General features: G+C 38.6%; 1 protein-coding gene across 1 annotated transcript in view; it reads right to left on the bottom strand.

Moving 5' to 3' along the window:
* LOC124257131 (neurogenic locus notch homolog protein 1-like) overlaps positions 1-25,735 on the bottom strand; it is a 103,722-nt gene that overhangs the window by 50,237 nt on the left and 27,750 nt on the right. Inside the window, exons 5-16 of the mRNA XM_046691121.1 lie at positions 25,497-25,625; positions 24,122-24,251; positions 23,305-23,363; positions 22,869-22,979; positions 21,927-22,058; positions 21,492-21,602; positions 20,933-21,064; positions 20,634-20,744; positions 18,711-18,842; positions 18,413-18,523; positions 17,468-17,599; positions 17,033-17,143 (exon numbers count right to left, since the gene is read on the bottom strand). Coding sequence (XP_046547077.1) covers positions 17,033-17,143; positions 17,468-17,599; positions 18,413-18,523; positions 18,711-18,842; positions 20,634-20,744; positions 20,933-21,064; positions 21,492-21,602; positions 21,927-22,058; positions 22,869-22,979; positions 23,305-23,363; positions 24,122-24,251; positions 25,497-25,625 — 1,401 coding nt within the window. The remainder of the gene's footprint in view (positions 1-17,032; positions 17,144-17,467; positions 17,600-18,412; positions 18,524-18,710; positions 18,843-20,633; positions 20,745-20,932; positions 21,065-21,491; positions 21,603-21,926; positions 22,059-22,868; positions 22,980-23,304; positions 23,364-24,121; positions 24,252-25,496; positions 25,626-25,735) is intronic.

Here is a 25,735-nt window from a genome sequence, read left to right as displayed (position 1 = left end):
CCCAGTTAGCCGATGTGGGTTATTTCGACATATGCTATTTGCAATGGTGTAAATTTTAAGGATGCAGAGTAACAACCTAAAAACAGTTTTTCTTTTCTATTTCCGACAGTACTTTAGGTTGCACCGACGTTGCTGTAACATCAGAAAACGTAGCAGCATGTCAACATGCATGTTGCTGTCACTACAGGCAAAGTATCATCATGTTACTGTAACATCGGGCTGAGGACCAGAATGTCACATGGGTGTTGCTTTAACGACAGGCTAAGTATCAGCATGTCTAAACTAGTGTAACCGTAACATCGGGCTGAGGACCAGAATGTAACATGTGTGTTGCCGTAACGACAGGCTAAGTGTCATCATGTCTAAACTAGTGTTACCGTAACATCAGGCTGAGGACCAGAATGTCACGTTGATGTTGCCGTAACGACAGGCTAGGTATCAGCATGTCTAAGCTAGTGTTACTGTAAGATGAGGCTGAGGAACAGAATGTAACATGTGTGTTGCTGTAACGACAGGCCAAGTATCAACATGTCTAAACTAGTGTTACTGTAACATCAGGCTGAGGACCAGAATGTAACATGTGTGTTGCTGTCACTACAGGCCAAGTATCAGCATGTGGCGGTAGGTAGCCTCGTGGCGGTGGGTAACCTCGTGGTTAAAACGTTCGCTCGTCACGCCGAAGACCCAGGTTCGATTCCCCACATAAGTACAATGTGTCAAGCCCATTTCTGGTGTCCCCCGCCGTGATATTAATGGAATATTGCACTCACTCACTCATTCACTCATTTTATGCGCTACTACTAAGACTATGCAGAGTTCATCTCTTGGATGAAGTTGACTGACCTGAAAATGTGTACGTTTGCATCAAAATGTCATTGTGAAATTAAGATTATTCGACGAATTTAATGAAACCGTCTAGGCCATTGTTGGTGGATGCTCAGCGCTGGCTCCAACACTGTGTCATGATAGCATGACTAAGTTACAGGAAATATGCATTGGTGTTGCAGTTACATCAGGTTACATAGGACCTTACATACATGTGTGGTGCCGTAACATCAGGTTACACATGACCATATACATGTGTGTTGCAGTTACATCAGGTTACACAGGACGTTACATACATGTGTGTTGCCGTAACATCAATGTATATAGGACCTTACATACATGTGTGTTGCCGTAACATCAAGGTATATAGGACCTTACGTACACGTGTGTTGCCGTAACATCAAGGTATATAGGACCTTACATACATGTGTGTTGCCGTACCATCAGGGTATATAGGACCTTACATACATGTGTTTTGCAGTAACATCAAGGTATATAGGACCTTACCTACATATGTGTTGCCGTAACATCAAGGTATATCGGACCTTACATACATGTGTGTTGCCGTAACATCAGATTACACAGGACCTTACACGTGTGTTCCCGTAACATCAGGGTACACAGGACGTTACATACATGTGTGTTGCCGTAACATCAAGATATATAGGACCTTACATACATGTGTGTTGCCGTAACATCAGGTTACACAGGACATTACATGTGTGTTCCCGTAACATCAGGTTACACAGGACGTTACATACATGTGTGTTGCCGTAACATCAAGGTATATAGGACCTTACATACATGTGTGTTGCCGTAACATCAAGATATATAGGACCTTACATACATGTGTGTTGCCGTACCATCAAGGTATATAGGACCTTACATACATGTGTTTTGCAGTAACATCAAGGTATATAGGACCTTACATACATTTGTGTTGCCGTAACATCAAGGTATATAGGACCTTACACACATGTGTGTTGCCGTAACATCAAGGTATATAGGACCTTACATACATGTGTTTTGCAGTAACATCAGCGTACACAATACCTTATATACATGTGTGTTGCCGTAACATATGGGTACACAGGACCTTACATACATGTGTGTTGCAGTAACATCAAGGTATATAGGACCTTACATACATGTGTGTTGATGTACCATCAAGGTATATAGGACCTTACATACATGTGTGTTGCCGTACATCAGATTACACAGGACCTTACATGCATGTGTGTTGCCGTAACACCAGGGTACATAGGACCCTACACAGTGTTGGAAATAACTGACTACCCTCTAGCAAAATGCTAGTTGACGTTTGCTCGGGCCTGTCAAAAGTTGCTGAAGCTGCCCCGCCTGGCTAGTGATAATTTAGGAGCTGATCATGTCCTCAAAAACACAAACAAATAGTCAAATGCACGTTGTTACAAATAACTATCGAAATCGTAAGCAGTGTCAGATTCATTGGTCAGATTCTGAAGTCTCTAACCAGGAAAAAACAGATACAAGAACAATGCTCCATGCAACCACTGTGCGGAAGATGATGCTTAGTCTTAATGTCTGTGTCCTGTTCGTACACAATGGACCAGCACTCAAAGTAAAGTCAGTCGTCTTCCTGACATTGTGTCACTGACGGGAAATACAATAAATAGGACCCCAGGGACTCTCTTCATTTTCAGAAGCTGTGGAAATCTAGACTTGTCACATTTTCTAGACTTGCGTGGGATTTCTTAGATATATTTACTTCAGGGTCTGTATGACAGACTATCATTCCCGATGAGAGTGGGCAATTGCAGTCGTTGAGTTTGCAAGATGCGATTCATGAGGCCAAAAGCACTTTTAGATCTATAAATACATTAATGATAACAAGTAAAGTATAGAAAACTAACACGTCATTGAAACAAATGCCTAGTATGGATTGACATACATGGGTAGGGGGTACGGTTTTTCTGGTGTCGGTGAGTGACGTTCCCGTCAATAAGAGCTGCCTCTGAGATGACCACCGCTACCACAAGTCAAATACAGTTAAGTTTTGAAAGCAACCAGGAACTGTTTACGACAAAACCCCATCAAGTACGCATGTGCAAACATATAAAATTGTAATGTAAGCAACAAACAATTGTCGACAGCACGCGTGTAATTTACGTTATGTCAGATTGTATTACCCACAACTGAAAACTAGAAACTGTTACAATATCAAATTGAGTGAGTGTGTGAGTTAAAATTTAGTCACTTTGGCAATATTTCAGCCATATCGTGACTAAAACAGTTAATATGTAACTACTTTATAATATTATAATATATAATCTGTCGCCAAAGGACAGTAAACCACTAGCATATCACAGTTAAAGATTTAAAACTAGCATTGAACTTAAAATCATATACTATATAGTACAATACAATATAAAAGCTGGCTATAGAACACAGCAACTGAAGGTAGACCACCATACTAGGGCCATGGGGACTTGCAGTACATTTGCTTCCTGCATGGGCCCTAGCTAGATTTACATCATCCTTCAACTGTTAGCAATTTAGATGTAATTAGCCATACATTAAAAATACACATATGCTACGATTACAAAAGTGGATAGTTTAAATTTACTTTGAATCTTTGGGACTTACGTACCCTCTCAGGAGGACAATAATTTTACAGTGTTACAATTCCAAAAAATGAATGATATAGTTCAGACAACAAGCAGGTTATGTCCACGAGAGATACAGGTTAGTTGTACACAGACCAGTAATGTTCGTTTTAAAGACCGATTTTTTAAGAACGTAATCATAGGTGACGGTGATGATATTGTAACTTTGCCACGAGGCGTTATGAACCAACATTTCCTTGTATAGTTTAATACTGCATCGACGCAGATAGACAGCCTCAGAACCCGGATGATCCCTTTAGATCAACAAAATGTAATTTACGTTTTGTAATTTACGTTTAATTGACAGTTAGAATGGACCATGACGTTACATGGGAAACCCCAAAACACCAAAAATCACGTGTTGGTAACCATTTGAATTTCTGCATGCGAGCAGAGCAGAGAAGAGCTCATTCTATGGATTCCATTGTCGATCATGCCACTTTTTGACCCTAACGTTAATTACTAAAGGTGTTAGGTAAATTTCATACGAATATTTCTTTCGGAATCATTACTTAAGACGATAAAACGGTTTAACATGTTGATGAAATTGAAGAGTACGTTTTGTCAACTATACAGCCCGCGTTCATCTAAGCCCTTGTGTTGTTATTGTGTCTGGCCTCCTAATCCCATTGTACTGTACAAACATCTGCTCTAACTTGTATATATGCTCCCTCATCCTTATGCTGTTCATCACTTGCTTGATAACGGTGTTAGAACCTACACCGAGACGTCGCTCTCACAGTAATAAAGAAGTTGTTCATCCATATATTGTTATCCTTCCTTACTGCTACAACTTCTAAATGCCTCTCAAAAACGTTATGCAGATTGTTCTTTAATTTACTCTAAATAAGGATAGATCCAAAAGTAAACAAATGTTTTATTCCAATGTCTCATGGTGTAATTGTTGCTTGTAGATATCTCAATGCTGCACGACTGTCTCGGCCATGTTTTCAGAAAAATGTTACATATCCGGAGCAAAGATTGTTACTGTTTTTGTCATCTATGGCGATTGATCAAAATTCAGTCTTTGAATTTAACATGAACGTAAGTTACAACGTAATATACGTCACGCAGTAGAACTGTAAGAAGGTAAAGGTGTTTAAAAGTTAAAGCCAAAATATGTTCATTCCCATTTTGTATGATTCCATGGCGTTTTCGTGAAAAGGAACGTTTTATTTTCAGGCTTCTGATTTTAATCTTTGATACAATGTAAATGTGCTATGCGTGGTTCAGTCAATTCTGGATCTTGAACAGGTATTATGTGGCGTCAACAGTGTGAAATACGCTTTACTGAGTACACATTTCTTATGTTTTTCAGATGTATTAATTGTTTCTTTATTCGATGTTTGAATCAAAACAAGAACCAAAGAGTTCATTTTCTCTCGGTTTGTATTGGTACTACTAGTTACCCATGAACGTAAATTACTTGGGCGCTTACGGGTACCTTACTTCAAACTAGTGCTGCAAGTTTAATAATGTTCACTGAGTGCTGAAAAAGTACAGACTGTTCATTTACAAGTTGTATTTTTGGAAAATAAACATTTTTTTGGGCTGAAGTGGTTTTGGTTTTTTCACTATCCTCTCTGAATTGTGCAGTTTCGTTGGGAATGACTGGATGACTGAAGTCCGTAAGATAATTTAATATGAACATAATTTGAAAATATATGGGTATTTTTAGAGTGTGTCCCATCAATGTAAGAGGCTCAGAGTTAATGGTCTGAAACAATTATTTTGTGAAATGAATTATTCTAATTATTCTCATATGCGCTGTTTTATTGTCTATAAATTATCATGAATTATTCGGGCCAGTAAGGTGTCTGAAGGGTTAGTGACATTTTTGGCCCATTAGCCCTACGGGCTAGTGACAGTTTGAATCTATTTCTAACACTGACATTACATACATGTGTGTTGCCGTAACATCAGGTTAAGTTGCAGCATGTATACAGTGACATTGCCGTAACATCAGACCACGTAGCAGCATGTATACAGTGACATTGCCGTAACATCAAACTAAAGTACTGTCGGAAAGAGAAAAAAAGCTGTTTTTTTTCTCATGTATATCTACACTTTATGTAGTTAATATGTGAAAGTGTAAATTACCTGTTAAAGTAAGTTCGGCCTAACTACAGTTTCAGTGGCAGGGAGACCACTGTCCAAAGTGACTTATTTTGAACAGGCCATGGCTCAATGCAAATTAGTGTGCGATGATATTGTATTTCAAAGGACACTTTTAAATGCCCATTTTGAAATTAGACTTAGCTTCATTATAAACGATAACTGGCGTAAAAACTAATAACTTTAATGTTGAAACTATTAAGGATATAGCCACCATAGAGTGTCACTATCACTATAAAAACAAACAGCTAGGAGTGATCGTCTCAAAACGAAACCAGGACGGGTATCACAGACGGTGGTTGGGGTCGGGCTGGAGGATAGAGATATCAGCTAAGATAAGATAATCCTTTAGGAGAATTAAAATTGGAAAGTAAACGGCATGTCATAAATATTTACAAGTAACATCCAATCCTGCCGATGTTTGTGTAGTCATGCCACCTATATATTTTGAGACATTTAGTACGATGGCTGATTTAATCTTTTCTATGAGTATCACACTCTTTTACAGAACGCAACATAAACTTTATGAAAGAAAGACACGTAAGATGTTAATCAATAGATGAGACATCTTAAACACTCATGAAAAAGCATACAATATCTTTGAGATGTCCCCTTGTGCCTGTAGGCAGTTTTGCCAGATTTTACGAGTAAAGATGTTTTACTTGATATCCTATTACGCATCCCACTGAACACCCAGTTAGCCGATGTGGGTTATTTCGACATATGCTATTTGCAATGGTGTAAATTTTAAGGATGCAGAGTAACAGCCTAAAAACAGTTTTTCTTTTCTATTTCCGACAGTACTTTAGGTTGCACCGACGTTGCTGTAACATCAGAAAACGTAGCAGCATGTCAACATGCATGTTGCTGTCACTACAGGCAAAGTATCATCATGTTACTGTAACATCGGGCTGAGGACCAGAATGTCACATGGGTGTTGCTGTAACGACAGGCCAAGTATCACCATTTCTAAACTAGTGTTACCGTAACATCGGGCTGAGGACCAGAATGTAACATGGATGTTGCCGTAACGACAGGCTAAGTATCAGCATGTCTAAACTAGTGTCACTGTAACATCAGGCTGAGGACAGGAATGTCACATGTGTGTTGCTGTAGCGACAGGCCAAGTATCAGAATGTCTAAACTAGTGTTACTGTAACATGTGTGTTGCTGTCACTACAGGCCAAGTATCAGCATGTCTAAACTAGTGTTACCGTAACATCAGGCTGAGGACCAGCATGTCTAAACTAGTGTTACCGTAACATCAGGCTGAGGACCAGAATGTAACATGGGTGCTGGCGTAACGACAGGCTTAGTATCAGTATGTCTAAGCCAGTGTTATCATAACATCAGGCTGAGATAGGCATGTCCACAATAACGTTAAAGGGACATTAGGCTATATGGAACAAGTTTTTATGGATAGCAACTTCTTTATTTCGTGAGTGCGATGTTTCGATACAGATTCTTGTACAGTATCACAGTGGATTAGTTTTACGTCGCTTTTAGCAATATTCCAGCAATATCACTACAGCGGACACCAAACATGGGCTTCACTTATTGTACCCACGTGGGGAATCGAACCCGGGTGTTCGGCGTGACGAGCGAACGCTTTAACCTCTAGGCTTCCCCGCTTGTGGGTATTGCTAAAAGCGGCGTAAAACCATACTCACTCCTCTGCTGCTAGTATTACGCGCGTACTGTTAATAGCAATGATCTTTCTTCATACGACCCGTGAAGATCCGGGGTAGAATCTTCAGCAACCTATGCTTGCCACAAAAGGCGACTATGGGATCGGGTGGTCAGGCTCGCTGACTTGGTTGACACATGTCATCGGTTCCCAATTGCGCAGATCAATGATCATGCTACTGATCACTGGATTGTCTGTTTCAGACTCGATTATTTACAGACCGTCGCCATATAGCTGAAATATTGCTGAGTACGGCGTAAAACTAAACTCACTCACTCTTTCTTGATGCGGTATATTTCACAATCTCAAAAATGCCTCCAAGACATTCTGCGTAGATGATGTTGTTGACTCCTTTTATTCCTGTATTCATCAGTACTTTAAACGTTGTCACAGTGTCAGCTGACATCATCAATGGCGACCCGCGATCCTGCCATCTTCCTTTGATATCAATACCGGTATGTGGAACAATATCCTTCTCCACATGTCGACCAAAAAGGACGCTGCATGGAGACCTCTGGAGCCATCATTAAAAGTTAATGGTATATCTGATCCTTTAGAAACGGAGCGGTTGGGTAGTCTAAAGGTTAAAGCGTTCACTCGTCAGGTCGAGGACCCGTGTTCGATTCCCCACATGATAAATCTAGAAAATACACCTGCTGGAAATAAATCCAAGACAACCAGCCTGACATGATCTTTTATTGTATCTGAAGACATATTTTGTTATATTTTGCCAGGCTATAAAAGGGATTACTGAACAACATAATTAACCTTTTCAAACACGTAAAACGACGAAAGAGGACGTGGTTATTGGAAGTTTAATAATTCCTTACTGTTAAACCTTAAATATGGACATTTAGTCAGAACTGTTTTAAATGATACTATTAATAAAATACTCAGCAGAAATAACTGAGATGACTTTAAAAACATTAAACATATTAATCTTACAATTTCTGATTCCTTATTTCCATAAACTTTATAAATGAAAATTCGAGGAAAGACTATATCTTTTTCATCCTACATAAAAAACAAAATCTGAAACTACAGAAGAACTAAAACTTGAAAAACATAAAAAGTTTCAAAACGTAGATGAACAACTTGTTAGTTAATTATCAAAGTATAAGAAAGATATGGAAAAAATTAAAAACGAGGACACGAAAGGAATAGAAATGCGAAACCGAATTCTTTGCTACGAAGGAGAAAAAAACGTTAAAATATTTCTGCCATCTGGAAAATAGAAAGTTCTAAAAAATCAAACAAAAATTGATAGCTAATCATAACAAAGAAAGTACAGACAGTAAATCAATACTTCATGAAGTAAAGTTATTTCATAATAATCTATGCTGCTCAGGAACAGTTTAAGGAGGAAGACTGCTTGCATGATTTCAAAACTCAGCATGGAAGAAATTAGCAATGTTGTTTACAAGATGAAGAATAATAAACCCCACGGATTGATGGATTACCTATTGATTGCTTTAAATAATTTGGAAAGAAATAAAAGTATGCATTTATGGATCTGTTTAAATGTATTAACTAAGAATGAAATGTCTTCGAGTATGAAAAGGGCGTCATCCAATAAAGACAGAAGATTACTAAAAAATTGGAGGCTTATCATAAAATTATCAGCTCCCGTATTGCACTTAGATTAAAGCTACTTTAGATGAACTTATGCACTGTAATCAAACTGATTTTATACAAGGTAGAACTATTAGTGAAAATAGAAGACTGCTATATGAAAATGTTTTAAGCAAAGAAACAAAACATTGCTGGTTTTAATTTTAATCTGTTTAATTTTAAAAAACCCTGCTTGACATATAATGAAAATAGCAAAGGTATTTTCTTCAATGGTAATGGATATAAATTGGATCAATACGCTGATGATACAAAACTAGTTCTTGATGGAACTGAGGAGAGTTTGTATTATGCTATTGACACAATTAATACATGTTATAAAATGTCAGGTTTGAAAATCAATTTGATAAATTAAATTCAATCTGGATTAGATCAAAAACTAAATCTACTGATAAAATATGTAATGATCTGAAAATTGAATGAGTAAGCGGTACTAGGTGTTAAATTTACACTAGATGTTGAAGAATTATTGGTAATCAACACCAGGGAGACTGGAAGAAATTAATAGACTCTTAGCATCTTTGGGAAAACACATTTAACACTTATTGGTAAAATAACAGTTATAAAAATGCATAGCAATCTCCAAACTAGTGCATATTTTCAATTCTTTGCCCAACACACCAGCAGAATTTTAAAAATTCATTTGGAATGATAAAAATGATAAAATGAAGAGGAGTGTAATAACAATTATATGTGAAGAAGGTGGACTGAGAATGATACAAATAGATGTATTGATGCTTTGAAATTATCCACTTTAAAGCTTTATTTAATTAATCCATGCAATATACATTTTAAGATATATTTAATTTTGGAGCAAATTCTTAAACTTTTGTTGAGATTGAAAATCCTTTTTGGCATGATGTGCTAAAAGAATGGAATCTACTTTACACACAGCATAAAATTGACCCAAATAACATTAATGATATCCTATCCCAACCACTCAGCTTAAATCACAATTTGAAAAATTCTATACACTTCTTAAAAAATTGGGCGGAGAAAGGTATCATTATACGGTACAACCAGAAATTATTGAGAATTTAAAGATTGTAATGTTTTTATTTTTTTCACTCATTCCTCACGTATTAAATGTGAATATTAGCAGAACATAACTCCAGATTCAAAGACAGGTGAACAGTTAGTAATACTATTTATTCAAGTCACTATGGGCAGCAATGCAGGCTTCAATGCGGCGGGGCATACTACTGATCAAAGAAGTTAGAAAGTCGTGGTCCACGCTGTCCCAATATCGGACCACCTCTTCTTTTATTTCAGCAATATTTGTCAGATTTTTCTTATTGACACTTTCCTTAATAAGTCCCCAAACATTTTATATTGGATTTAGGTCAGGGCTATAGCTTGGCCAATCTAATAATGTCATATTTTGGGTCCGAAACCAGGCCTGTGAATGTTTTGAACGATGTTTTGGGTCATTGTCCTGCTGGAAAATCCAAACATTGAACATAGAACACGTGAGCAGGTGGAAGTAAATGTCCCTCGAGAATATCTGTGTACCGCTTACTGTTCATATTCCCTTCAAATACACAGAGGGGCGTTGCCCCTAACACAGATATTATCTGAATTTTGGAAACATACTTTAAAGCACTGCCACTCTACTCCAGTCAGGAATTTGAATGTCAACTAATGCAAGCTAAATTTAGTAAAAGCGTCAAAAGGCTGCTGGACTTTTTATGATATAGAGGATACTTAACGACCTTCCGTGTAATACCTTTTTTATTTAACGAGTTAATGATCTTTTACGAGTTTAATAAAAATGGTATTTCACGGAAGCGTGTTTAGTATTGTGTTTATTACTCTCCAACATAAATTGATAGAGACTGCTTACAGTGTGATGATTCTCAGCTTTCCTGGAGTCAAGCAAGGCCTAATACCATTGTGACATAGGTATTAGCATTATGACGCCATAATTGTAAACCATTATGACCTGTTGATCTGTTTGATTGGCATTTAGAAGTTGGTGACTAATATTATGACTAACCATTATGACGTCATATGTCTACCGGCATTACACTAGTGCAATATTGCCGTAAATATATTACACTGCAGTATCTTACACGGACGAATAATACAAGCTTATTTGGAATGAAAAACATCAAAACATCTTTAATAGATGTTATCACTTATTTCCAGAAACTGAGTGTAATTGCAAAAGCATATTTACAATATATATAAAAGGTATATATATAGAAAGATATATATATTTCTACAAGGTATTATTTATACAAACGGGGAATTGCTCAAAATGAAAAAAAAGTTGATAACAGTTTGTGTTGCTTTTGCAACGATGTAAACGAGTGTTTGTGTCACATGTACTGGGAATGTCAGAAGACACAAACCCTTTGGAAAAACCTACACATTTGGCTTAACAATATATCCTCAACCATTGATATTATCAAAACACATGGTTTGGGTTGGTACTCTACATCAAAATAGATTACTAAATCACATCATCATTGCCGCGAAGAGACATATTTACATATGCAGAATCAAAACTATGCTTTCAAATCTAACATTATGTATAAAAACCCGAAAAGAAATATGTTTTGTGGAAAATCATATATCAACAAGCAATGATAAAATAAAAGATTTCAATCCCAGATGGAGCTCTATCTTCCCAGTTCTTAGATGACATCATCTGTACGTTTAATGATTCATGCGTCTATATGAATATATTAACATATTGATATCTTACCTTTACATGATGTATCTATATTACCATAAGCCGCATGTATCACGGCTTTGTATATCTGTAATATTGTAATCTTGGGAACCAATAAAAAATCATAGTAATTGTAATGGTAGGGTTATTTTTTAGTAGAAATCAGGCTTGTTTTAGGGAGGGGACAGGTTAGGCATAGGCTGGGCTTAAAATAACACACAAGGCTTAGCCTTCAGTGGGCTGGTCCATTTAGCTCTTGAGGGGTAAGGACCCTCTAGGCAAGTACCTAGTATGCTTCTTCCCCATTGTTATGCAATGGGATGGGCCAGTGCAGGAGCAGAGGGATCAGTCCACTGAACTTTTCTTTTGTAGGCATTTTTTGGGTAATTTTCAGAGCATGTTTTTTATTGGGTAAGAGTTATAGGTTAGGGGTATAAAAAGGCAGATTATTTTTTCCTCTGCACTCTGGGGTTTTACAGAGACAAGAAAGGTGAGAAATTCACTATTGTTTCTGTAGACTATGCAAACAGAGTTTTAAGTTTCTTAAGTTTTAGTTTAAAGAAGAAATATAGTTTTGGTTAGATAATGATAGGTAGTTAATTTTTGTTTTATTTTGCAGGGAACATTATTTTGGGGAATTAAGTTGGGATAAGGGGTAATAGTATAGGTATATTTAATAGGGTTTTATCCTTTTCACAGGATCCTTGGAGGCATTATTATTTTTGTTGTTTATTTAACTTAGTTTATTGTCGATTTTGTGATATATATTAATTGAGTTGGAAATAAATTTATTTGGTTTGCAAAATCTTGTGTTCGGTTGTCATTATGACTTTAAACCCCTGAATCCTGTGGACCTGAGGACCGGAAACAGCATCCTCCTGTTACAGTAATAATAAAAATAACGCCAAACGGATATACTTGTACTGCCACTTTTTTTGCAGTTGATTAACACTCTCATATCAGCGTGTCTACATGGTGGAATGGAATGGCGTACGTACATGTATTTAGGAAATCACATTTAGCCAAAATCTTCAACACACTTTAAAATACCCGAAATGAAGGTTGTCATGGAAACTTTATGAACTAAAGACATTAAAATACACAGATCATCAGAAGTGTAATAGACACCGCACAAACAATTGACTTTCCGATGCATAGTCTTCAAGAACAATCATGGACACTGTCTTGGACTGCAAAATGCATCATAAAAAGAGATGCGGTGGAAACTTCCGTTTTAAAGTTGGACTTTTGAGTACACATATTACCGGGGAAACCGTCTTTATAAAGAGTTCCACATCTATTTACACAAATCGCTTATCTGTCACTGGACCCACCTTAACCACATGTTTCGCAAGACACAGATCATTAGATTAAAACAGCAGGCTCCCACAAGTCAGTAATTTGTCAAAGGATCTACATTAGCATCATACTTCCACAAACACAGATCATTAAATCGTCAAAGGATCTACCCTAACGTCATACTTCCAAATACACTGATCATTAAGTTGTCATAGGAAGTACTTCTACAAACAGTGATCATTAAGTTGTAAAAGGAAATACCCCAACATCTTACTACCAAATACACAGATCATTAAGTTATCAAATGATCTGCCTTAACGTCATACTTCTATAAAAACAGATCATTAGAAGTTGTAAAAGGAAATACCCTAACATCATACTTCCAAATACACAGATCGTTAAGCTGTCAAAGGATCTACCTTAACATCACACTTCCACAAAAAAGATCGTTAAGCTGTCAAAGGATCTGCCTTAACATCATACTTACAAATACACAGATCGTTAAGCTGTCAAAGGATCTGCCTTAACATCATACTTTCAAATACACAGATCATTAAGTTGTCAAGGGATCTACATTAACATCATACTTCCAAATACACACATCATCATGGTTGTCACAGAAAGCACTGTAACATCAGCGCCGACATTTGGATTGTTTCCTGGTTTACCTGAAACACAAAAAGACCAGCAAAACGAATTACGTCAGCGTGGTAGTGATATTTGCATTATTTCATCTAAACATGGAAGAAATGATATTTTCAGGAATTGTGAACGCGGGCACATTTAGTGAGGTTTCACTTATCTTTGTTCCAGGTATCTTTGATAATTATGTACCGCTTCGTAGCACAAGTACTTTATCATGCATTGTATTTATAGATTACACCATTCTTATTGACTTCCTCGCTGACTTCACGAATTTCGAAGAGTCAGTATGTGCATGTGGAAAGATTGTCTGTCAGCACGTTCCTCTAGCATGTAAGGGGCGGTGGGCAAGCCTAATGGTTAAAGCGTTCGCTAGCCATGCCGAAGACCCGGTTCGATTCCCCTTATAGGTATAATGTGTTAAGCCCATTTCTGGTGTCCCCCGCTCGATATTGCTAGAATATTGCTAAGAGCGTCTTAACACTAAACTCACTCAATCTGCATCTGACAGCACACTCACCCAGGAAGGAGCAGGTGTCTCCGGTGTAGCCGTCATAACACTGACAGAAGTGATAGCTGGTGCAGATGTTGCATTCGCCATGGCCGCTGCACTGATCCCCTGACGATCCACAAACTGGGGCTGTAATAAAATGTAATTGAAACATGAACATTAAACACTACCAAAACAATAACAACAGAAGGAGTTTGTAGCGAAGTAGTAGAAGAAGTAGTAGTAGTAGTCGCAATAGTAGCAGAAGTAGTACTACTAGTAGTAGAAATAGTCGTAGTAGTAGTAGTAGCAGTAGTCGTAGTAGTCGTTGTCGTCGTAGTAGCAGCAGTAGTAGTCGTAGTAGCAGTAGGAGTAGCAGAAGTAGTAGTAGTAGTCGTAATAGTAGTAGAAGTAGTACTAGTAGTAGTAGCAATAGTAGTAGTCGTCATAGTAGTCGTAGTAGTAGTAGTAGCAGCAGTAGTAGCAGTAGTAGTAGTAGTAGCAGCAGTAAGTAGCAGTAGCGTAGCAGTAGCAGTAGTAGTAGTAGTAGCAGTAGCAGTAGTAGTAGTAGTCAGTAGTAGTAGTAGTAGTAGTAGCAGTAGTCGTAGCAGTAGCAGTAGTAGTAGTAGTAGTAGTAGTAGTAGTAGTAGTAGTAGTAGAAGTAGTAGTAGTAGTAGAAGTAGTAGTAGTAGAAGTAGTAGAAGTAGTAGAGATAGTAGTAGTAGTAGTAGTAGTAGAAGTAGTAGTAGAAGTAGTAGTAGTAGTCGATGTAATCGTAGTCGTAGTCGTAGTCGTAGTCGTAGTCGTAGTAGTAGTAGTAGTAGTAGTAGTAGTAGAAGAAGTAGTTATAGTATGTGTTGTATTTTGTATCGCAGTCAGCATTATTCCAGCAGTGTGAAGGCGATATTTAAAATTACTCAAATCTGGATTATATTATATAGCGGTTGATATAATGAGTATCGATCTGGACAATTAGGGCACGGTGGCCTATATCAGCCAATTAAGATATTCTGACCACTCAATCCCGTTACTCGCCAATTACGGTCGATGAAAATCAATCCTAACTCGGAAGTAGTAGCAGTACTACCAGCACCAGTAGTGAGAGAGGTAGTAGTAGTAATGATACATTATGAGGTAGGTTTAAGGGTGTATTAACAAAGCCACGTTTTCCTTATGTAACCAAATGAAATGTACATTACAAGAATGTTTTAGAAACAATAAGCCCTTTAACAGAAAGTATCCAACAATATTGAAGTAAAGGCGTGCGTATGTGTACGCGTGAGCGTATCTTACCTACGTTACACGTTTTCCCACTGTATCCATTCTTGCAGGCACAATAATTTTCCGATTCTAACCCGGATCGCCACGGGTCACTAGACAGATATAATAGCCCAAAGAGATTAATCGACTGTCTTCGACATTGTCGAATCAAGAATAACACCCTTCGGTTGTGTGTGACGCTACTGCCCACGACACGTGCAAACTACAGGGTGTTTAGTTTCACAGACATAACCGATTTTGAATATTTCATTTGTCTTCTACCCTTACCTTGTTCTAAAACTAGGTATTAACTTTTATTCATCACGAAGCATTGTTTTATCATTATCAGTGTTGCCAGTTCGATGGAAAACATCTCACCTTTCGCACACGCACAACTCTGATAACTGGTGAGGATTACAATATAACGTTTTCTCTGCATGAACTGCAGACTGCCCTAGGGTAGGCTTACGAGACAGAAGCTGATGCTACTCATTATCAGACTGCCCTCCATCATTTGTACAGATCATTAATTCGTTCTAAACAATATTATGGCTCAATTGTCTGTTCCATAATCAAGGCCTTAGGCTCTGTCTCGAAGCTTTTAGGGCCACTCTGGTAGACAGCATATATGCGGAGGCTAACAGACCTTCCATTGAACAACGCCACATTAAACATTATCTGCAGTATATCTCTAAATTACATTCAAATTAGCCAATTCCAGCCTACATTGTGTTTTCAACCTTCTGTATGAAAACGTCTTCCTCATCTGCCAAGGATGGCTCCACCCACCTAATGGAATCTGAATTAAAAAAACTAAAAATGATCTTAATATCATATCACCTTAGCAACTTTTGTCTTCCCCACCCTGGCAGATGGTGAACCAAGAGATGGATCTTACTTTCACCAAACTCAAAACATCCAAACCAAATCCTTTGGTGTTCTACCAGGAATACAACCAGTTACGTCCTAAGTATTACATCCATTTTTACAGACGAATCCAAGGATGATGGCAAAGTTTCCTGTCCCACAGTCAATAATCCCTGGCAATAGTTCCATTTTTGCAGCTGTGACCAATGCTATCCTCACGGCTTTGACCTATATTAAACAGCAAAACCATTCCTAAAACTTAATCATTGTATCAGGTTCATTGTCTTCCCTGAGGGCACTTCAGAATGTCTTTTCGAATCACCCTATCATTCTGGACATTTTAGAACCTGACAACAACCTTTCTACTGGCCAATATGACATCGTCCTCTGCTGGTCACCGCGTCACGTACTCATAGCAGGTAACACAAAAGCCGAAGCCGAAGTTAAAACGTCTCTTGACATGTGATGAGGAAGTCTTAGGACGTTGTGTTGGCTAAAGTCGGTTTACTCATGTCTTTTTGCTCAAGACACATGGAGATGGACCTCATGAGTGTATTTCTTGCGATGAGGTGTTCACCATCAAGCTAATTCCGCCAGACTGTATGGCCTTTTCAAATGCAAGGGATCGTATTATGATGAGATAAATCTGAAAGATCTAGTTTCCCGCACGAGCAGGAAACACATTGTGAAGGACTTGAATTGAAAATCTAACTCACGTCAATCATGCTGAGATGAAGGTGCTTTTAGTTATACATATAAATGATAAAACAGATTTATCAGCATCATATCACACTTCGGCGTATATGGGGGAATACTGCTATGTTACTGGTTAGAGTAGGTCAGGATTTCGCTAGTGAGACATGTCAGTTTGAAATATGTGGCCTTATCTGTCTCACGTGTAGTACACTTGGGACCCGTGTATCCGTTCCTGCAGGAACAGGAATATGTCGATGTGTCACAGGCTCCATTGACTCCACATTCACCTCCACCAGCAGTGCAGAAGGGGGCTGACAAAAGAAAAAGCAAAACAAAAATAATATAATGCCCGCACAAGCCGTAGGATATGTTCATTCAAGGGGAAACACGAGGAATTCGTTACTGATTGGATGTGAAGCGCGACGCACAGACCATTATCTTCAGGTCAGTAGCCTGATTCACTTTCTCACACTGATGCAGTCGAATAGTTGGCCTTACCAATGTTCCATTTGTCTCCTGTATAAGCGTTTCTGTACACTCATGAATATTAAGTAAATCTGTAATAATTTTTATTCATGATTTCTGAATTATGGCGTTGAATTATGATTCCGTTTGTAATTGTGCTGTAGTCTTACCAACGTTGCATTTGTTTCCTGTATACCCGTTTTTGCAGACACATGAGTATGAAGAGCTTCCATAGTAACTGCGACTTCGTGTGCAGTTTCCGTTAGCACCGCAATCGTTTCCTCCAATGGTGCAGAAAGGCGCTGAAACAAATGCAACGAATTTAATTCAGTTACATTTGCAAAGACATCCTTTAAGAGGCACAGTCAATCTGGACACTCTCACTTATTCTGCTAAGTGTGTTAAAATGTAATTTGTGTCTTTTTTTTTAAAGCCACACTCAACAATATACCAACTGTGTGACGGCTGTTTGTAAGCCATCGGGTCTGGACCAGACATTCCAATGACATCATGAGCATCGCTCCACGTAACTGAGATACGATGACATGGATCATGTAAGAGTCACAATAAATATTGACACGGTAATTTATTCTTAGAAGGTAGTAACGATGATATGTATGAACCGAGTGAGCTAACCTGCACACCCTACCACGCTAGTTGCCTTGAACGTCATGCTTGAGTTGCTGAAGATTGATTCTAATCCGTATGATAAATGGTGTTAAAATTGTTTAGATATGCTACATTCTGAATAGTCGGATCAAGATTACAGTTTCTGTATCTTGATTATTTTTTTTCTGGTAATATCATTCAAGGGAGATATCGGTAGTACACGGGTGGGGTGGGGGTGCGCTATATCTGTATTGCTAGTTACTTGGTAGATAAACAAAATGGTAAAATGGTCTAGTGAGACATATCATATATTTATCAATATAGTAAATATAGTAAAGATGACAGTTTCTTTACCTTCAGTATTTTCTCTAGCAATATCATTCAAGGGAGATATAGGGAGTACATGGGGGTATTGTGTTATGTCTGAATTTGCTAGTAACTAAGTAGATAGACAAAATCGTTAATTGAGACATTTCAGATTAAACATTTGGCCTTATCTGCCTCACGTGTAGTACACTTGGGACCCGTGTATCCGTTCTTGCAGGAACAGGAATATGTCGATGTATCACAGGCTCCATTGACGCCACATTCACCTCCTCCAGCCGTGCAGAAGGGGGCTGACAAAAGAAAAACAAAACAAAAAAAAATATAATGCCCGCACAAGGCGTAGGATATGTTCATTCAAGGGGAAACAAGAGGAATTCGTTTCTGATTGGAAGTGAAGCGCGACGCAGAGAACATTCTTTTCAGGCCTGTAGCCTGATTCACTCTCTCACACTGATGTAGTCGAAAAGTTGGTCTTACCAATGTTGCACCTGCCTCCTGTATACCCGTTTTTGCAGACACATGAGTATGAAGAGTCTCCATAGTAATTTCTGCTCTGTGTGCAATCCCCGTTGGTACCGCAATCGTTTCCTCCAATGGTACAGAAAGGGGCTGAAACAAACACAACGAATAACATTCAATTACATTTGCACATGCATCCCTTAAGAGTCACAGTCAACCTGTACACTGGAGAAGAGAGACTATGACATGCATTGACCACGTCAGCAAGCCTGACCACCCGATGCCGTTAGTTGCCTGGTACATCATGCATGGGTTGCTTAAGATGTATTCTAACCCGAACGTTTAAGGGTGTTAAAATTATTTAGATATGCTACATTCTGATTAGTCGGGTCAAGAAGACAGTTTCTGTACCTTCAGTATTTTCTCTAGCAATATCATTCAAGGGAGATATAGGGAGTACATGGGGGTATTGTGTTATGTCTGAATTTGCTAGTGACTAAGTAGATAGACAAAATCGTTTATTGAGACATTTCAGATTAAACATTTAGCCTTATCTGCCTCACGTGTAGTACACTTGGGACCCGTGTATCCGTTCTTGCAGGAACAGGAATATGTCGATGTGTCACAGGCTCCATTGACGCCACATTTACCTCCTCCAGCCGTGCAGAAGGGGGCTGACAAAAGAAAAAGCAAAACAAAAATAATATAATGCCCGCACAAGGAGTAGGATATGTTCATTCAAGGGGAAACAAGAGGAATTCGTTACTGATTGGATGTGAAGCGCGACGCACAGACCATTATCTTCAGGTCAGTAGCCTGATTCACTCTCTCACACTGATGTAGTCGAATAGTTGGCCTTACCAATGTTCCATTTATCTCCTGTATAAGCGTTTCTGTACACTCATGAATATTAAGAAAATCTGTAATAATTTTTTATACATGATTTCTGAATTATGGCGTTGACTTATGATTCCCTGTGTAGTTGTGCTGTAGTCTTACCAACGTTGCATCTGTCTCCTGTATACCCGTTTTGCAGACACATGAGTATGAAGAGCTTCCATAGTAACTGCGACTTCGTGTGCAGTTTCCGTTAGCACCGCAATCGTTTCCTCCAATGGTGCAGAAAGGCGCTGAAACAAATGCAACGAATTTAATTCAGTTACATTTGCAAAGACATCCTTTAAGAGGCACAGTCAATCTGGACACTCTCACTTATTCTGCTAAGTGTGTTAAAATGTAATTTGTGTCTTTTTTTAAAGCCACACTCAACAATATACCAACTGTGTGACGGCTGTTTGTAAGCCATCGGGTCTGGACCAGACATTCCAATGACATCATGAGCATCGCTCCACGTAACTGAGATACGATGACATGGATCATGTAAGAGTCACAATAAATATTGACACGGTAATTTATTCTTAGAAGGTAGTAACGATGATATGTATGAACCGAGTGAGCTAACCTGCACACCCTACCACGCTAGTTGCCTTGAACGTCATGCTTGAGTTGCTGAAGATTGATTCTAATCCGTATGATAAATGGTGTTAAAATTGTTTAGATATGCTACATTCTGAATAGTCGGATCAAGATTACAGTTTCTGTATCTTGATTATTTTTTTCTGGTAATATCATTCAAGGGAGATATCGGTAGTACACGGGTGGAGTGGGGGTGCGCTATATCTGTATTGCTAGTTACTTGGTAGATAAACAAAATGGTAAAATGGTCTAGTGAGACATATCATATATTTATCAATATAGTAAATATAGTAAAGATGACAGTTTCTGTACCTTCAGTATTTTCTCTAGCAATATCATTCAAGGGAGATATAGGGGAGTACATGGGGGTATTGTGTTATGTCTGAATTTGCTAGTAACTAAGTAGATAGACAAAATCGTTAATTGAGACATTTCAGATTAAACATTTGGCCTTATCTGCCTCACGTGTAGTACACTTGGGACCCGTGTATCCGTTCTTGCAGGAACAGGAATATGTCGATGTATCACAGGCTCCATTGACGCCACATTCACCTCCTCCAGCCGTGCAGAAGGGGGCTGACAAAAGAAAAAAACAAAACAAAAATAATATAATGCCCGCACAAGGCGTAGGATATGTTCATTCAAGGGGAAACAAGAGGAATTCGTTTCTGATTGGAAGTGAAGCGCGACGCAGAGAACATTCTTTTCAGGCCTGTAGCCTGATTCACTCTCTCACACTGATGTAGTCGAAAAGTTGGTCTTACCAATGTTGCACCTGCCTCCTGTATACCCGTTTTTGCAGACACATGAGTATGAAGAGTCTCCATAGTAATTTCTGCTCTGTGTGCAATCCCCGTTGGTACCGCAATCGTTTCCTCCAATGGTACAGAAAGGGGCTGAAACAAACACAACGAATAACATTCAATTACATTTGCACATGCATCCCTTAAGAGTCACAGTCAACCTGTACACTGGAGAAGAGAGACTATGACATGCATTGACCACGTCAGCAAGCCTGACCACCCGATGCCGTTAGTTGCCTGGTACATCATGCATGGGTTGCTTAAGATGTATTCTAACCCGAACGTTTAAGGGTGTTAAAATTATTTAGATATGCTACATTCTAGTGAGACATGATTAGTCAATATAGTCAAGAAGACAGTTTCTGTACCTTCAGTATTTTCTCTAGCAATATCATTCAAGGGAGATATAGGGAGTACATGGGGGTATTGTGTTATGTCTGAATTTGCTAGTAACTAAGTAGATAGACAAAATCGTTTATTGAGACATTTCAGATTAAACATTTGGCCTTATCTGCCTCACGTGTAGTACACTTGGGACCCGTGTATCCGTTCTTGCAGGAACAGGAATATGTCGATGTGTCACAGGCTCCATTGACGCCACATTTACCTCCTCCAGCCGTGCAGAAGGGGGCTGACAAAAGAAAAAGCAAAACAAAAATAATATAATGCCCGCACAAGGAGTAGGATATGTTCATTCAAGGGGAAACAAGAGGAATTCGTTACTGATTGGATGTGAAGCGCGACGCACAGACCATTATCTTCAGGTCAGTAGCCTGATTCACTCTCTCACACTGATGTAGTCGAATAGTTGGCCTTACCAATGTTCCATTTATCTCCTGTATAAGCGTTTCTGTACACTCATGAATATTAAGAAAATCTGTAATAATTTTTATACATGATTTCTGAATTATGGCGTTGACTTATGATTCCCTGTGTAGTTGTGCTGTAGTCTTACCAACGTTGCATCTGTCTCCTGTATACCCGTTTTTGCAGACACATGAGTATGAAGAGCTTCCATAGTAACTGCGACTTCGTGTGCAGTTTCCGTTAGCACCGCAATCGTTTCCTCCAATGGTGCAGAAAGGCGCTGAAACAAATGCAACGAATTTAATTCAGTTACATTTGCAAAGACATCCTTTAAGAGGCACAGTCAATCTGGACACTCTCACTTATTCTGCTAAGTGTGTTAAAATGTAATTTGTGTCTTTTTTTAAAGCCACACTCAACAATATACCAACTGTGTGACGGCTGTTTGTAAGCCATCGGGTCTGGACCAGACATTCCAATGACATCATGAGCATCGCTCCACGTAACTGAGATACGATGACATGGATCATGTAAGAGTCACAATAAATATTGACACGGTAATTTATTCTTAGAAGGTAGTAACGATGATATGTATGAACCGAGTGAGCTAACCTGCACACCCTACCACGCTAGTTGCCTTGAACGTCATGCTTGAGTTGCTGAAGATTGATTCTAATCCGTATGATAAATGGTGTTAAAATTGTTTAGATATGCTACATTCTGAATAGTCGGATCAAGATTACAGTTTCTGTATCTTCATTATTTTTTTCTGGTAATATCATTCAAGGGAGATATCGGTAGTACACGGGTGGAGTGGGGGTGCGCTATATCTGTATTGATAGTTACTTGGTAGATAAACAAAATGGTAAAATGGTCTAGTGAGACATATCATATATTTATCAATATAGTAAATATAGTAAAGATGACAGTTTCTGTACCTTCAGTATTTTCTCTAGCAATATCATTCAAGGGAGATATAGGGAGTACATGGGGGTATTGTGTTATGTCTGAATTTGCTAGTAACTAAGTAGATAGACAAAATCGTTTATTGAGACATTTCAGATTAAACGTTTGGTCTTATCTGCCTCACGTGTAGTACACTTGGGACCCGTGTATCCGTTCTTGCAGGAACAGGAATATGTCGATGTATCACAGGCTCCATTGACGCCACATTCACCTCCTCCAGCCGTGCAGAAGGGGGCTGACAAAAGAAAAAAACAAAACAAAAATAATATAATGCCCGCACAAGGCGTAGGATATGTTCATTCAAGGGGAAACAAGAGGAATTCGTTACTGATTGGATGTGAAGCGCGACGCACAGACCATTATCTTCAGGTCAGTAGCCTGATTCACTCTCTCACACTGATGTAGTCGAATAGTTGGCCTTACCAATGTTCCATTTGTCTCCTGTATAAGCGTTTCTGTACACTCATGAATATTACGTAAATCTGTAATAATTTTTATACATGATTTCTGAATTATGGCGTTGACTTATGATTCCCTTTGTAGTTGTGCTGTAGTCTTACCAACGTTGCATCTGTCTCCTGTATACCCGTTTTGCAGACAGACACATGAGTATGAAAAGCTGTCCATAATAACACCACAATGCTCTGCGTGCTGCAGTTTCCGTTAGCACCGCAATCGTTTCTGCTAAATGGTACAGAAAGGGCTTGAAACAAACACCAACGAATTACATTAAGAGATGATGACATGTTTCTGTACACGGTTCAGAATAGTACATTAAGATGACAGTTTCTGTACCTTCAGTATTTTCTCTAGCAATATCATTCAAGGGAGATATAGGGAGTACATGAGGGTATTGTGTTATGTCTGAATTTGCTAGTAACTAAGTAGATAGACAAAATCGTTTATTGAGACATTTCAGATTAAACATTTGGCCTTATCTGCCTCACGTGTAGTACACTTGGGACCCGTGTATCCGTTCTTGCAGGAACAGGAATATGTCGATGTATCACAGGCTCCATTGACGCCACATTCACCTCCTCCAGCCGTGCAGAAGGGGGCTGACAAAAGAAAAAAACAAAACAAAAATAATATAATGCCCACACAAGGCGTAGGATATGTTCATTCAAGGGGAAACAAGAGGAATTCGTTACTGATTGGATGTGAAGCGCGACGCACAGACCATTATCTTCAGGTCAGTAGCCTGATTCACTCTCTCACACTGATGTAGTCGAATAGTTGGCCTTACCAATGTTCCATTTGTCTCCTGTATAAGCGTTTCTGTACACTCATGAATATTACCTGTAATAATTTTTATACATGATTTCTGAATTATGGCGTTGACTTATGATTCCCTTTGTAGTTGTGCTGTAGTCTTACCAACGTTGCATCTGTCTCCTGTATATCGTTTCTGCAGACACATGAGTATGAAGAGCTTCCATAGTAACTGCGACTGCGTGTGCAGTTTCCGTTAGCACCGCAATCGTTTCTCCAATGGTGCAGAAAGGCGCTGAAACAAATGCAACGAATTTAATTCAGTTACATTTGCAAAGACATCCTTTAAGAGGCACAGTCAATCTGGACACTCTCACTTATTCTGCTAAGTGTGTTAAAATGTAATTTGTGTCTTTTTTTAAAGCCACACTCAACAATATACCAACTGTGTGACGGCTGTTTGTAAGCCATCGAGTCTGGACCAGACATTCCAATGACATCATGAGCATCGCTCCACGTAACTGAGATACGATGACATGGATCATGTAAGAGTCACAATAAATATTGACACGGTAATTTATTCTTAGAAGGTAGTAACGATGATATGTATGAACCGAGTGAGCTAACCTGCACACCCTACCACGCTAGTTGCCTTGAACGTCATGCTTGAGTTGCTGAAGATTGATTCTAATCCGTATGATAAATGGTGTTAAAATTGTTTAGATATGCTACATTCTGAATAGTCGGATCAAGATTACAGTTTCTGTATCTTCATTATTTTTTTCTGGTAATATCATTCAAGGGAGATATCGGTAGTACACGGGTGGAGTGGGGGTGCGCTATATCTGTATTGCTAGTTACTTGGTAGATAAACAAAATGGTAAAATGGTCTAGTGAGACATATCATATATTTATCAATATAGTAAATATAGTAAAGATGACAGTTTCTGTACCTTCAGTATTTTCTCTAGCAATATCATTCAAGGGAGATATAGGGAGTACATGGGGGTATTGTGTTATGTCTGAATTTGCTAGTAACTAAGTAGATAGACAAAATCGTTTATTGAGACATTTCAGATTAAACATTTGGCCTTATCTGCCTCACGTGTAGTACACTTGGGACCCGTGTATCCGTTCTTGCAGGAACAGGAATATGTCGATGTGTCACAGGCTCCATTGACGCCACATTCACCTCCTCCAGCCGTGCAGAAGGGGGCTGACAAAAGAAAAACAAAACAAAAATAATATAATGCCCACACAAGGCGTAGGATATGTTCATTCAAGGGGAAACAAGAGGAATTCGTTACTGATTGGATGTGAAGCGCGACGCACGGACCATTATCTTCAGGTCAGTAGCCTGATTCACTCTCTCACACTGATGTAGTCGAATAGTTGGCCTTACCAATGTTCCATTTGTCTCCTGTATAAGCGTTTCTGTACACTCATGAATATCAAGTAAGTCTGTAATAATTTTTATACATGATTTCTTAATTATGCCGTTGAATTATGATTCCGCTTTGTAATTGTGCTGTAGTCTTACCAACGTTGCATCTGTCTCCTGTATATCCGTTTCTGCAGACACATGAGTATGAAGAGGGTCCATAATAACTGCTCTCTGTGCAGTTTCCGTTAGCACCGCAATCGTTTCCTCCAATGGTACAGAAAGGGGCTGAAACAAACACAACGAATTACATTAAGATGACAGTTTCTGTACCTTCAGAATTACATTAAGATGACAGTTTCTGTACCTTCAGTATTTTCTCTAGCAATATCATTCAA

The sequence above is a fragment of the Haliotis rubra genome, unplaced genomic scaffold (assembly GCF_003918875.1).
Source record: "Haliotis rubra isolate DU_JTF1 unplaced genomic scaffold, ASM391887v1 Scf65, whole genome shotgun sequence".
Taxonomy (NCBI): Eukaryota; Metazoa; Mollusca; class Gastropoda; order Lepetellida; family Haliotidae; genus Haliotis; species Haliotis rubra.
The sequence above is the reverse complement of the archived record's forward strand: the minus strand, read 5'-3'. Positions and strand labels throughout refer to the sequence as shown.